Source organism: Copadichromis virginalis, linkage group LG23 (assembly GCF_057382275.1).
Source record: "Copadichromis virginalis isolate Kocher_CV1m ecotype Utaka linkage group LG23, C_Virginalis_male_GT1.1, whole genome shotgun sequence".
Classification (NCBI taxonomy): domain Eukaryota; kingdom Metazoa; phylum Chordata; class Actinopteri; order Cichliformes; family Cichlidae; genus Copadichromis; species Copadichromis virginalis.
In genome coordinates this window covers 50902455-50918415 of record NC_140639.1, presented here as the reverse complement: position 1 = coordinate 50918415, position 15961 = coordinate 50902455, and the positions used below count along the sequence as shown (strand labels likewise).

General features: G+C 41.9%; 1 protein-coding gene across 1 annotated transcript; it reads right to left on the bottom strand.

The window, feature by feature from the left end:
• Nucleotides 1-4896: 4896 nt before the first annotated feature.
• On the bottom strand, nucleotides 4897-12720 carry aamp (angio-associated, migratory cell protein). Its single transcript, XM_085448921.1, has 11 exons — nucleotides 12339-12720; nucleotides 12092-12235; nucleotides 11870-11989; nucleotides 10950-11089; nucleotides 10737-10881; nucleotides 10441-10524; nucleotides 8107-8222; nucleotides 7924-8018; nucleotides 7745-7835; nucleotides 7248-7402; nucleotides 4897-5479 (listed from the first exon to the last, which is right to left on the bottom strand). Exons 1-11 carry the CDS (start codon nucleotides 12427-12429, stop codon nucleotides 5404-5406), a joined length of 1257 nt encoding a protein of 418 aa, XP_085305047.1. The 5' UTR covers nucleotides 12430-12720; the 3' UTR covers nucleotides 4897-5403.
• Between the last annotated feature and the right edge of the window lie 3241 nt (nucleotides 12721-15961).

The window sequence follows — 15961 nt, the reverse complement described above, 5'->3', positions numbered from 1 at the left end:
ACTAAAACATGCATCGTTACTTATAAGTCAAATAACAACGTGAATATTTATTTTAATACCCAAATTTGAGCAGGTTTAATCATGCATAACGTTCACAACTAAAATTATTCTTCCTGTTCACCAATCTAATAAATAACTGTAATTTGGCATCTTAATCAAAGATAATAATTTTCTTTATAATTTTTTCCTCTTTTTTATGAAACGGTAAATTTGAAAATTCATGGATAGCAACAAGAATGATATCTTGTAACATTTAAATTAAAATGCTTGCGTATACTGGTGAATTACAAAAAGATAAAATGATTTTGTTCATTACCAATATTGGGGGGTTTTTTTCTTTTCTTTTTTTTTTTTCTCTTTTTTGTGTCCCGTTTGGATCTTTAGCCATCAGAATTGTTGTCTTAAGGCCAAGAAAGATGCCAAGCGGATTTATTTTACCCAGTGGATCATCATGGGCTTGCCATATTGGTCCATTTGATTGACCTTTATTATAATTATGAATTTATTTTATTTTCAGTTGCTACAAACGGGACAGACATGACTGTGGGATAGGACAGGGGGAAAGAATGAAAGAAAGAGAGGGAGAGAAAAAAAGAAAACCAAAGGGGAGAAGAGACGGTGAGAAGGGGGGGAAGAAAGAAAAACAAACAAAAAAAAAACATCTGGGTCACCTGTATGGAGAAAAAAAACAGAAGAGAAAGCAAACAACAAAGAGCAACATAATAAAAAAAAAACGGCACCATCACAATAAACTAGCTAGCAGTAGATATCAGTAGATACTAAATAATAAACGATATTGTGCAGCACGCATTACCAATATTGTTAATTTAGGGGAGCTGTAACAAAAACATTGGGTGGAGCTCTAATAACTTTTATTTTAATGCTACATGTAGATCTAAAAAAATGATGTAGCTTTAGATTTCTTTCACATCCCTTACCCTCATAATTGAGAACTACAAAGTTTTATATGCCAACTTTTAACCTTTCTTAGTAAAAAGAAGAAACAATCATTGAGGTTATGTAGCTCCTGTATAAACTGATTCCTGAAGCTTCTTCTGGCCCTGATTGTTTCTGTGGTTACTGCTCTCTGCCTTTGTGAGGTGGTATTGTTAATGGATTTGTCACTTGCCTCCTGTTCCTCCACTTATGTTTACCTTGGCATTAGCACCTGCCTTTCTCTGCTCGGCCGATTTGTTCAGCATCTGTTGTCAGCACAGCACTTCTCACAGAATACCAGCTGCAATTTAATATATCAAACTGTGGCCCCATCAAGGTCTAAAGGTGGAAATCCATCCAGCCTTTGTATTTGGCCTCCTGCACCTGTAAGGCCAAATACACTGTTGTGACAAATGATCTGCTGGTCAGTTTGTACTGCATACTTTATAACCTGAATATAAAAGAGAATGAAAGCACTTTTCCATTGGTTTAAATCCCAATATCATATCTGCCAAAACAATGTACCACAATGCACAAACGTTCATGCGTGCAACTGTTTGACTGCCTGTCAGGGTGAGTTATTCATGTACAACCACAGATACAGACAACACTGCAGGACTGAGGTACAAGGAAGAACCACTTGTGCACAGGATACTGGCTGACGCTTGTTTTCGTCATCCTAAAGAAAGGCTGAGAGAGGAGAGGAGGAGCAGAGGGCAGGAACAACAGAACAACTGAATGTGAAGAACTGAAGAAAACCAGTGTGATTCAGTAAGATATTAACGTCTGGGTAACCAGTCGGTCTTCTCAGTGCTCACTCCTGAATCTTTTTCTCATGAATACGTGATTGCACAGAGTCCTTTAGCCCTACTTTCTAACTGCAACAATGCAGTACAACCTCACGACCTTTGTGTGTAACAGACCTCTGTCACACACTAATGTAAACACATAAGGTCAAACTGGCTTTCTATTTTAAGAAGCAACAGAGAGGCCGGTCAGCTAATAATGTGTTTCCTGATTGTGAAAAATATGGTTCAGGCTACTAAAGTGCCTGAAAACCAGCCACTTGTTTCACTGTGAAATTTAATTATTACAGGAACTTTCACATAAACTAAACTGAGCTTTTCTTTGTTTTTTCATGCAACACTGCTGACACTTCTCTTACCACTGCAACCCCTTTGGACCTTCGACATCTGTTCAAGTTTTTCCTTCAGCCCCTGGTGTTACATAATGTAACCACCATTATGTCTTTATGGTGGCCAGCAGCTGCTTGTCTGTCTTGACTGCAGCCTAAAGTCCCACTGGACCTTAGCCAGTTGTTGTCATCCAGCTGTGTCTTCCACCGCAAATAGCTGCCAAGATGATCCCAAACTGTCTCATAATACTGAGGTCCAAGCTCTGCGGAGGACCATCCTTGACTTACTGTGTTTTTATCTATTCAGATATGCTTTTAATGTACTGGCAGTGTGTTTGGGATCGTTGCAGTACCAAAACAAAATCAATCAATCAATCTTTATTTATAAAGCACTTTTCATACAGAAAAAATGTAGCACAAAGTGCTTTACATAGTTAAAAGCAGCCCACCCCACCCTCCAACTCACTCCCCACACTCTCAATACACATATATCCCCCCACCCCCACCCACACACACATACACACACGCGCACACTTAAAGAGTAAAAATTGGGCTGAGCTCGCATGAGCCAAGTGAGGAAACATTATAACAGGGAGCCGTCTGCACCGGGAGCCGGTCACAGACCGCAGCCTCCAGGCTGGGCACACAGCAGGAGGCCAAGGAGCCCCCCAACCAGGCTGAGAGGACCCCAGAGACCCAGCAGCCACGGTCAATCACAGCCCCGGTGCAGAGAGCGCCCTCCGAGGAAACACTGGAGATATGACGCAATACAATGTATACAGGGTAAAATGATAAAATAAATAAGAACAGGATACAATATAAATATAAATATAAATAGAGTAAGAAGATTAAAAAATGAATAAGAATAAAATCAAAAAATATTAGGTAAATCCTAAATTAATAATAGAATAACAGGATAGAATAAATAAGCATAAAATAAATAAACGCTAAGTAAAAGCTAAATTAAAAAGGTGGGTCTTGAGCCTGTTCTTAAAAACATGTACGTTCTCTGCGGCCCTGAGCTCCTCCGGCAGGCTGTTCCACAGACGAGGACCATACCACTGAAAAGCTGCCTCTCCGTGAGTATGTGTCCTGACTTTAGGGACAATCAAAAGGCCAGTACCAGAGGACCTCAGGGTCCGCGAGGGTTCGTATGGTAAAAGCAGATCTGAGAGATAAGAAGGCCCGAGACCATTAAGACATTTAAAAACCAATAAAAGAACTTTAAAATCGATCCTGAAACACACGGGGAGCCAGTGCAGCGATTCTAAAACCGGTCTTCGTCAGCACACGAGCTGCCGAGTTTTGCAAGAGTTGTAAAGTTGAAATATTCTTCTTAGGAAGACCAGAGAGCAGGGCCTTACAGTAATCAATGCGACTGGTAATAAAAGCATGCATCAGCATCTCCGTGTTGGCCCGAGAGAGAATAGGGCGAACTCTGGCTATATTTTTTAGATGATAAAATCCAATTTTGGTTACATGTTTAACATGTGGGATAAAACCAAGCTCAGAGTCAAAAATAACACCCAGGTTTTTCACTTGTAGCGAAGGACATAGTGAAAATGCCTCTAATTTAGACAAGAGTTTCTCTCTCTGAGCCGACGATTAAAACTTCAGTCTTGTCCTGGTTAAGCTGTAAAAAGTTTTCTGCCATCCAAGATCTTATATCCAAGATACAGTTAAAAAGGGCATCCATTGGTCTGGTGTCATCAGGAGACACGGAGATGTACAGCTGCGTGTCATCAGCGTAACTGTGGAAGTTCACTCCATGCCTACTGATGACACTGCCGAGAGGCAACATATACAAATTAAAAAGTACAGGGCCTAGAACCGACCCTTGAGGCACACCACATGTCATTTTATGGATCTTAGAGGAGCATGTATCCATACTCACCATAAAAAAAGATACCTTCCAGATGGTATCGTATGATTGATCAATATCTGACATTACTTTTCTTCATAATTTCATCAGTTTTCACAAGATCTCCAACACCACTGGCTGAAGAGCAGCCCCAAGCCATGACGGAGCCTCCACCGTGTCCTACACACAGCTATAGACACTCACTGTTGTCCTGCTCTCCTGACCTTTGTTCACCATTTGAACCAAAACTGTAAACTTTGGATTCACGACTCCACCACGGACACCTCAGTCTTTTCTTCCCGTTTCCCTTCATTAAGGATGGCTTCTTGACAGCCACCCTTCCACTGAGACCATTGCTGATGAGGCTTTGGTGAACAGCAGATGCATGAGCTGAAGGTCCTCATGCATCTTTCAGGTCTTTGCTGGATTCTTTTCCCATTTCTTGAGGTCATGACTTTCAGATACAGCGCTGTTCATCGAGACTTTTGCACAGTAGTAGATTAGTGTTCAATAGACATGGTTAATGTTAAAGTTGCGTTTATTTACAAAATGAATTGCGGACATTGCAGACAGAAGGCTTTAAGGCTCCTAGGTGACATTAAACTTCTTTATCCAATCTGTTTTTAAACCTCAAACAAATTAATTATTTTGGCTTTTCAAAGTCAAGTTTCCTGCTTTTATTTTAAATCTAAGCTGCATTTTGGGGGAAATCTGCTTTCACTGGGCGCTGTGACTTGTTCAGACTGACTCACATCCTCCTCTTTTTAAAATCTGATTTCGAGATAAAACAGATGTAAGATGAAACTGAACCAACTAGAGACCACTTGAACTAAAAGAAGTTCCAGTAAGTTGCAGGCTTTCCCATCAAAATGACCTCATGCTTCATCATGCAGCTCGTCATCACTGATAAATGTAAGAAACTTGAACTAAGTTTGGAGCAAACACAAGAAACAAGTTCTAAGTGTTACCAAGAAGAAAGTATATTATTTATTTTTTGTATTTACAGTTCAGTTTACATTAAAGAAAAAAAAAATCTGTGTTTGAGAGCTGAGACCACACACATCATCCTCTTTTCTGTATCGTTTGATCTCTAAATTCATTTGGAGGACAGAACATAACAGCGGATGTCAGAGGCAGGACACTATGATGCATCGACGCTTTGACTTTCTTATCACTGACAAGTGTTCTGGGACAAAAATAGTGAGAAACATTGTGTTTTAAAGAATCTCAGAGTTACTTGAAGAGGCTTAAACATCTGCCCATGAAGCAAACATCAAGTGCTATGAGGACAAAAGAACAAAAAAGTAACAATAATCTTTTGGTTGCTACGGTCCTACAACAAAAACCAGATTAGAATCATTCAGGAGCACACGAGAGCATTTTAACATCCTGAGGATAAAAGTGAACGGGAACAAAGTCTCATCTCCTAAAATATTCTCTCTTCTCTTTGATTTGTCTTTTGTCTCGGCTTTTACCGATCGGGTCTTTGGAGGCAGAAGACTTTCACCTGGTTGTCTCCTGAAGCGGTTACAGCAAGAGTGGCTTCCCTGCGGAGACACGAGGACAGCCAGGATGTGATTAAGAGACAGTGGAAACAAAGAGTAAATATTTACTTGAACCCTGCGTACAGTTGGCTGAGTTCACATGGATTTTTATTATAAATAGTTCAGTGATTTAACAAAGTTTTGTGTTGCAACGTCAGCCATTTGTTCATCGAGTTATTCGTCACCACGGGAACGACTGCTGTCCCTGGACAGCAGTCGTTCAAGCAGCTCAAACTCACACTCATGTGTAATCCTGGAGCTGGAGCTGATCTCAGTGCTTATAACTGCAAAACCTCATACTGGGGGGGGACTTGTGATGTAATTTGATATGCATCTTCAAGTAGCTTTACAAACCACCTCATCTGCTCCTCCTGCTGAGTACAATCTGCCATCAATGACGTCAGCTGTGCGCTGTGGGGTCTTACTGCTGCTCTTTTCACCTCTGGATTTCCACAGGGAGAGCCAGAGTGGAGAGCAGCATCAAAAACATCAGCATGCAGTGGGAGGGTGGGAAATTCCCAGCGCTGTGTTTTACAGATGATGTGGTGTGCTTTGGATCATGAGCTGTTCCACACCTTCTCCATACTGCCATCATTCTGGTAGAGCTTTTCTTGGTTTTCCCAAACTGTGCTGGCCTTTATAGGGGAGTCAAATCTAGGCCTTCTATTCTTGCATCATGAGCTGTTGCACCTTGCAGTGTATTTACTTTCATGCAGTCTTCTCTCTTTACAGTAGACTTGGATACGCCTGCCTCCTGGAGAGTTGTTCACTTGGTGGGCTGTTGTGAAGAGGTTTCTTTCCACCATGGAAATGATTCTGTGATCACCCATTACTGTTGGACATCCAGGTCTTTGCCGAGTTGCTGAGTTACAGGGTTTACGAGCACGAACGGTTAAGGTCATGCCAAAGCATCTGATTTAAGTCCAGACTTCGATTCCACTCCAAAACCTTCATTCTGGCTTTTTCGTTGAGCCATTCAGATGCAGACGAGCTGCTGTGCTTCACATTGTTCTGCTGCGCAACATGAGTGCAACAACGATCCTTCAGTAAACTTGAGCTTCAGAGCATGACCTACTGGCCCAGTTCATCCTTCAGGATTTTCTGGTAGAGAGCAGAATTCATGGTTGCATCAATTAGGGCAAGTCGTCCTAAACCAGTGAAGCAGCCATTTTTATCCAGTCTTCTTCTTGTTGTTTAATCATGAACTGACCTCAATCGTGACAAGTGAGGCCTGCAGTTCTTTAGATGTTGTTCTGGGCTCTTCTGTGACCTCGTGGTTGAGTCGTTGATGTGCTCTTGGAGTAGCTTTGGCAGGTCGGCCTTTCCTGGGAAGGTTCACTGCTGTTCCAGGCTTTCTCCATTTGTTGTGTTTCAGTGGAGCCTCAAAGCCTTAGAAATGTAAGACCCTTTCCAGACTGAGAGGTAAATTACTTTGTTTCTCAGCTGTTTCTCTGGATTGTAGCTTTTCTTTGAGATATTTTAGCCTACTGCACTTTGTCAGAGTTATTTTTGACTCATAAACAACATTTTTAATGATCTGAAACATGCAAGTGTGACAAATATGCAAAAAAGAGAAAAGAATAAAACTAAATCAGGAAGGAGAAAGACTTTCTCACAGCCAGAAATTGTGTTCTGCATTCACAAAATTAGAATAACTAGCTTTGCTGGTGCCTCCCAGTGAAAGACTACTTCTGCACATCCCTAATTTCTAATGCACTTAAGTGCCCTTGAGCAGGGCACACAGTCCTGGCAGTGTGCTGTGGAATCATACCTGTTCATGGTGAAGTCCAGGATCTCTGCGGTGTGGCCCTTGTACTCAGCCACCATGTTGCCTGAACGAGCGTCCCATAAGCGCAGCGCGCCGTCTAAACTGCAGGTGGACACCACAGAAGAAGACTGTTCCCACTGCAGGTGAACGATGCCAGCCTGGAGGAACACAAAGCGCGATGAAAAACAGGCAAAGGCGACACCAACACCAGTTTTAAAGCAACATAAAGAGTAAATGCTTATTACAGGCTGGAGGAAAGAGAGTTGATGTTTTTAGCTCCTTTTTCGGTAAACTGTCAAAGAACGACTTCCTTACTGAATGTTCTCTGTCACATTATCTGCACACAAGCAACATCCCTTCAAACAAACCTCCCTAACCCTGGGAGGGTTTCTGATATGACTGCAAAGCCTCCCCACAATACACAGAGCATAGACCAGTATGAACACAGGCGGGACCAGACTAAACGTGCACAAACTGTGCCGCTGTCTGCCGCTTCTCACCTCGTGACGGCATCTGTGCCTCAGGGCTTGCGTGGAGAGATCATATATGGCCAGAGTCCCGTCCAAGTACGCGACAGCGATGAGCGGCAGGCTGGAAAGGGCGACAAAGGTGAAACTGTTGAGGAGGAGCTGAGGCTCTGATATGCTTCTGTATTACTGCGAGTGTGCAGCCCACTCACATGTTGCAGAATCCCACAGATTCCACAGAGTTCGATTCCTCTTCATCTTTGGAGCCTTTTCCTTTGCCTCCCTCCACAGAGAACGCGCCGACCACCTTCACACAGACACGTAGGTCAGACACAGGAAGCACCTGCTTCACTACACTTCCTGCCTGCTTGGTATTGGTTGGCTGTGGCACCCACCTTTCCCGTGGTGATGTTGATGAGCTTTGCACAGCCGTCCACTGAACCTGTCAGCATCAGAGAGCCGTCCTTATTGCAAGCCAGGCAGGTTAGCGCCCCCTGGTGTCCATCCTGACCTGTTAGGAGACAAACAGCATAAACTACATGCATCTCAGTAAACGTCTTGAAGCACCGCTCACTTCTGTATATTCTGCTAGAAGAAAAACGAAACCGGTAAAAACAATCTGTTCTGTGTCAACATGATGCCACTCTGCTTCAATACTGTTGATGTCCAGGCTCTGGGGAGGCCAATCCATGACTGATAGTATTCCACTATGTTTTTCTACACAGGTATGGTTTTACTGCACTGCCATGTTTGGATCACTGCCGTGCTGGAAAATGAAGTTCTTGGCAAAAAGAGGCTTTCAAGATAGAAAAGCAAATGCAGCCCAAACCATGAGACGGCCTCTACCGTGTCTTACAGACGGCTGCAGACACTCACTGTTGTATCTTTGGCCTGATGTCCTTTTGGATGCCTCACTCTGTAAGACCTGCCACTTCTCTCACGTTCACTTTCTTGACTTCCACATGCTGCTTGTCTGCTGTAGAGGATTGTTTTGGCCTGCCACTTCCATCCTCCACTTGGCAAGTTTTCTTAAATTTATAGGACACACTGCACACCATGCTGACATGTACCAAACAGTCGCCCAATAGCTCTTTGGGAATTGCCTTGTTGGCGCAAAAACTACTATTTTATGTTTGTCTCCAGCTTTATCATCTTTGGCACAGATATAAAACAACTGATGCCTTTCTGTGAGACACTGCTAGTAACAAAGTGACTAAAGATAAAGGACGTGTAGAACTGGTTCATCCCTTGCGTGAGCTGTGTTTTTTTTAATGTTTGAATCATTCGGTGATGAGGGGCTTGGAAAAATTCTTCTTGACAGGGACAAAGACTGGACTGAAAATGAGTGAGGAAAAAAAATGTCCAAAGAAAAACTATTGCTCAAGACAAATGACAAGAAAGTGTGGCTGCTTGAAAGAAGACAAAAGACTTTCACACAGTACTGTTGTTTTAAACCAAGAATTATGATCAACATTTACTGCTGCTGCTCATCCTCGTTGTTTACAACTGTTTACACATGTTAAACAACTTTCTCCAAATACGAGCTACAAATTTATTTACAGAAGACCTTAGTTTTTCTGTTTCTTTTTATTGAGCCATAACTCAACAAATCTGTAATATGCTCTGCTACTTTTATTGCTTTTCATCTGTTTATATGTAACTTTAATGTGGGAAAGAGCACTGAGACTCCTTTCATCCAGAATCTACACTATTAAACTAAAGCCAGCTGCATCTCCCCCTGGAGTCATAACAGCACATGACATGCACAATAACTAGGGATGGGTACCGATTCTGACATAAACGATAGTAACCAGACCAAAAAGCAGCGCACATTTCGGTGCTTTTTTTTCCTGAGATGTCATACACTTTGGATTCTAGCCAATCGTTTTACCTTTGCGAGCGTAGTAGGTGGGCCCAGGTACGTACGTTCTTTTAGAGCAGAGCTACAGATTAAAAAAGCTGTCAAAGTCTGGCTGTACTTCACAGCAAAAGATGCAAACTCAGCAGCAACAAGTGCTTTAAGCTGATACTGTGATACTGTCAAAGGAGGCAACACCTCGAATCCAATGAAACAGCTGGCGACGCATAGCGTTGTTTTAAAAGCCGAGAAATGCGCCGTATTTGATAGCTTGCTGCGAGACCTCACACCGAGCACATCTACTGCGGGTGTGGTGCCTGTTATCAGACCTGGAGTTAGCAACATCCCCAAAAACCCGAAGAGGAGAGTCCTGGCCCCTAGCCCTGCCAGTGTAGCAGGAATGATGAGGATGATGATGCAGCAGCAGCCGTTCTTCTCTGCGTGAGTAGCTTAATGTTGTTTGTGTGTAATTTACGTTGAGTAGGCTAACCACGTTATTACATTAATGCATGTAAGGTGAACTAGCAAACATCATCATAGCTACATGTGGCTGTCTTCTTGTTTGATGGCAGATACTCCCTTCACCCTGGCCAAAAAGGCTAAAATGACCAAAGAAAAAGTGGAAAACAGCTAAACATGAGAGGATTTTGACAAAGTTTGTGTTCTCCATTCTTTAAGCACCAGTTTGGTACTGTATCAGATAAAACCTAAACGATACCCATCCCTAACAATAACACACCTTCTTTCATAAACACACCTCCGTCATCTGGCCATCAATTTCCTATAATCAAGATATAACTTAATATGTTTTCTGATTTATTAAACTCACAAATCACCTTAATAATAAAAAGAAAGCATGTGTGAGACCCACCTTTAATGACGTGGATAGCATTTCCCTGCTTCAAGTCCCACACGCGTACTGTTCCATCCTCATAACCCACCACAGCTCGTTTACCTGGAGGAGAAAATATATAAATTACAAGACTTTTGAGGACTGAGGGGCATTAAAGGTAAAACAGTGCACAAAATGACAGTTTCATCCATTTAAAACCACATCCATAAAATTATAGCATACAAAATAACGGCAAGAGTTTTCTAACTGTGGTTAAAAGTGGGCAGGTTTTTGGGGGTACTGTGTGGGGTGACTTTTTGTATCCCATCTCTCACCATCGGGGAGGACTTTGCCGCTGGTGGCCTGACAGGCCGAACTCTGGAAGGTTTTACAGTCTCCTGCGGGGATCTTCCACATCCACACGTTGCCATCATTCGTTCCCGCTAGCAGCACTGGAGCACAGGGATGCCACTCCAGCCACTGAGATAGAAAGCAACAGCTATTACACACACACGCACACACAGACACACACACGCACACACTCTTACCTCCAGATCTCCCACTTCAAAGGACCAGATCTCCTCTTTAGTTTCTACTTTCCAGACTTTAATCAAGCCGCTCATGTCTCCGGATGCCACCAGGGAGGAGTCATGGCTGAACATGGCACACGTCACTGAGTCCTTGTGACCTGTGTAGGCACAGAGGGCAAAGAGCATGATGATTTTTTTTTCCTGTTTTGGCCATTGTCCTGCCCATCTGGGACATCACAGTGTGTCCACATCTTTATGTAAACAATCTGAAAATGCTTGCGTGGACACATTTCACACATGGTTGATGTCAACACAGCGCTCACGCTATGCAAATAAATGCACTAGTGCGTTTCTACTTTAGAAGAGCACACAAAGCCACATTGAGCCATTCTCACACATTCATACAGAGCTTCAGTCTGTGCCTTTGAGGATTTTCTTTCACTCACACTCTGATGGATGCACCAGCAGCAGCTTTGGGTTCAGTATCTTGACCAAGGCAGCTTGGACCAGAACCTGTTCACCCTTCTGAGCCACAGCCAGCCCCAAATTGATGCAACCCTTGTTGGCATCTGCAGATGCCTATTTCCCAGAGTAATTGGAAATGCTAATTACCCTGTTTTTTGTCATTTTCTTTTGTTTTTGCTTTATCTGAGAATACCAGGATTGTGTTTAAGTCTGGAAAAGCAGGAAGAGTTTTTGTAAAGACTCCCATGTTTGCTCCTCACCTGCGTCCACAAATGAAGCCAAACCACACTGTAACTAAACATTTTGTGATTTTAACCATGCTGTGCTGGTGCTTATGTTTTAATTGCCATGGTAGAAAGCTTTATGTGATCACCCCCAATCTACCCCCTGCATAAACAAACGCCTTTGTCTTTAGTTCCAGCTCACTACAGTGATTTCCCTAAATCATCCAACCCTCTGAGCTCTACACTCACCTGTGCACTCCAGCAGAACTTCCCCATCGCTCACCCTCCAAACATAGGCCTTATCATCCTCCCCTCCGCTCACAGCCAAGCTGTTGGTCGCTGGGTCCAAACTCACACAGAACACCGAGCCTGGACAGAAAAGAAAGAAAGAAAAAGGGTCAGACCTTTTTAAACCTTAAGCAGCCAGGAGCAATCAGAGAGCAGCAGCAGAGACACGAGGGAGGTTTTCACCGGTGTGTTTGTTGAAGGTGAGATCGCTGTCGTCCTGCTCTGCCTCAGCCTCCATCTCGTCCTCAGTCTCCCAGCCGTCATTGTCATCACCTGCGTTTCCAGCGTCATCGAAGTCGACGTCCTCCAAGTCATCAGCCAAATCATCTACGAGAGAAAAAGCACAGCACACGACGGTCACCTGATCTATATCTGCTCTTGTCCCGCCTGTCACGGGAGAGGAGACGGGACAGGTGCTGCCGAGACCCACCTGGGCCAGGCTCCGTGTCGTTCAGGTCGATGACTTCAATAATTTCCTCATCTCCGTGGAGCTCAATGGCACTTTCCTCGGAGTTGTCCATGCTGCTAGCAAAACAGCCGCAAAAAAGCTCGGTTCACGTGACTTTTGAACGGCCTCGCGCTCTGCGGCTCCCAGTAAGCTTCAAAATGACACTCTGACTCTCTAACGTCGGTTTAAGTGACGCGAGGACCTCAGAAAGAAGAAACTACCTGTCAGAAGGAAAACTGACTCCCATGTTTTCTTCACGTTGTCGAGATTAGAGAGACTGGCGCATACTTATGACGTAGGGGAGTCGCTCGCATAAAGCGTCATTCACGATGTAATCCGCAAGATGGCGCCATTGGCAAAGTTACACAACGTGGCGGGAAAATATTGGCTGACCGGCAGGATTAGCAAAATTAAAATTAATAATTTAATACAAGTAATTGTATAGTAAAGTCCCCGTGGGCATCTTGTCTGAGAACACTTATTTGTACAGTTATATTAAGTTAAGTTTAGTTTTTACTTAATTTTCTATGGATGAAATGATAAAATAAAATCATTTTAATGGTCATGGGGACACAACACACTGTATTAATAGAAGTTTTTTGGAAAATAAATGATTAAAACGTCTGTAGATCCAAATTTAGGTCAGTTAATTTCGTATCTCTACCTAGTTTACTGTTTTAAAATTCTCAGAAGGATTTTATTTAAAATATCTCTAGTGGTAGTCGCATCAGTGTAAGTAGTAGCTGTAATACAACGCAATCATTCTTAGGTCTTATAATAATTTGAACCACATTTGAAGGACTACTCATGATTCGTCAGTTTCAAAGAAAAAAATATGACCAATATTTGACAATAATACTAACTATGTGAGAAATGTTGTTTTACTATCCAAGTATATTCTAGTCATATTAAAATCAAATCTCTATTTAAAAATACATACAAATAGATGGGTAACAAGCACAGGCTAGAGTGTATAAACAAACAGTTAAAATGTGCTAATGAAACACAGCAGTTACCTGTTATATGTTTAACTAACTAACATACACTGCATTCAGAGTATTACGTGGTTTATGTTAAAACTAGATAATCCCAAATTTAAAGTCTCTATACAAACAGACCAAAAAAAAGATATTTGCGTACGTAAAACAAATTAATCAGCCTAAATCCTCAGAAATAACTATTTACTGTTTTCTAAATTACGCTTGTCTGTGAATCTGTTTATTCATTTATTTTATTAGCTGCTCAGTTGTGTCCTTATTACTGATATGCCAAATATTACCAGTTTGCCTAAATAGAATTAGAACTTCATGACTCCTTTTGGGGAAAGAAAGTAAAGTGAACTGACTTATAGTAGAAAAAAATAAAATAAAATGAAAAGTGATTCAGAGGATTGATTAATTGCACTGACACCATATTAAGTAAAATCCAATATTAAAACTGTTATGATGATAAAATAAGCACACTTTAATATCACAATGCAGCAACTTAATACATTCTTTCTCTTTTTTGCTATTCTACAAGTGTAATTTTCCCTGTCACACAGATGATGCTGCTGTCTTATAATGTATAGAGTATCACAAAATAACTTTATCATGATAGACACTAAATATTGTGATCCTGTTGTAGCACAACTAATTCCCATTCTTAATTTTCATCAGCGGCACATTTCGTATTTTACACATTTTAGAATTTTTCTGTAAGAAACATCAAAGTCAAACATCCTTGTAAGGACAATCTTTGGTGTCATAAAACATCGCAGTGGCGTGTTCCTCATTGTAGCTGTATAATCAGCCCATTGTCCTTTCACTTATTTCCCTGCATGATTAGACCTCAGTTTGCCTTCTAGTGAAACGCTTAATGCAGGGTCACAAAACTCTAATTCATGCACCTGTTATTACAGGTTCAGGAGGTGAAGCAAGATTTTGATTTGCCGGAAAATTAATTTGTGATGTTATTGTTATTGTCGTGGTAGCACAGTTTTATATTAGGACTATAAATTACTAAAACTTTCTATTTTATACTTACAGGACAGTCTGGGCAGTGAGATACTAGAACTTTTTCTGTAATTTTACACATTTATTTCTTACACTGTATACCCAAAGAGTCATGCTGGCAGATTTATTTCATTACCTGAAGCAACATTTCTTTATCGTGTGGAAAAACTGAGACATGCTGTTGAAATTACACTTCCTTTTCTTATATTAAGATATCTCTGGCATTTAATGTGTAGTTAAATCTCTTTACACTGACTGAAAGGGCAGTTTCACCACTTCAGCCCACTTGAGATCAAGGTGGGTTATATGTGGCCTACTATGTAAAATGCGATTGGCTTCCCTGCTTTTGAGCCTTCAAACCTAAAAGAGGTGCCATAGAGAAGAAGTACAAGGCCCAATTCCCATCAGCTTCACGTACGCTGAGCCTGACCTCTGACCTCCGTGCGCTTTGGGAATTATTGGAAGCTCCCTTTTCTATCTGTGATTAAAACAGAAGGCATATGTCAGAATGCAATAACACCACAGGAAAAGCATTCGAAGCAGGTCTGCTCATTTTAAAAGGAGCTCCTCTCTCCCGTCCTTAATCCCTCCATCAAACATTCCCTGGCTGGAGATATTTTATGAACACTTAGCACAGTTTGTCTACATCAGGCTTTCGGTTGGAGTTTTATGTCTTTTGCTATATGCTGCTGGCAGGACTCGGCGACTGCATGCCCAAATAAGTTTTACTGGCTGCCCGGGCCCTCCGTGTTCAAGCTTTCTCCTGGAAAAATACAGCCATCTCATGATGTGGTGGCGAGATGTGGAAATATCAGGGTGTACGTTATTTAGACGTTTTAAAGCTGCAGCAGGCGAGAGATTTATAAACTCTCTGTTGGGTTATGACTAACGCTGGAAGAGGCTTTCTCTCCCTGGAAAGTTCGATGACATTAGTTACAACGCCGGTCGGAGCTGCTTTATTTCTCAAATCCATTTTTGCTGTTTTCTCTTTTCTTTTTTCGGTCTGTCAGGCCAATAAAAAGAACTTCATTCGACTCCTACGTGCATAATCTTTGGTTATGTGCTTCTTCTAACGCTGTCAGATTAAATTGGCAATATGAATCCCATTTTTGGACGTTTTTAGTGCAGCTGCTTGACATCTGTTTTTGGAAGGATGATGCAAATGCTCTTCCAAGAGGTGATATTTTCCAGTGTAATCAAATTAACGCATTCTCATACCAAAATATGGCAACTACTGATTTTTTCCCCTTTTAAAAGAGCAGGTAGAAATTCTTTGAGGCTTAGCAGTTTCTCAATCCCATGTGGTCCTTAAATGAAAATACTGACAATACAACTGAATAAAGTCTGGGATGGTGGATATACAGGCTTACTGCTAGACTGTTTATACAGTCTTTGGTCAGGAGCAACAGGAAATAGCACATGACCTCAAAAAAACATGCGATGCAGTCTCAGGATGTTCACTGAAACATCAATCATAAGCTGCAAAGAAACTTTCTGCAGCCTTGCCTGTGTTCTCGCCGCTACTAGCACATGTTTCGAGGTTACAGACAGATTTTCCACAAGCTCCTGTTCGCCGGGGGGCAGGATATTTGGTTGTGGTTTCAAGGTGAA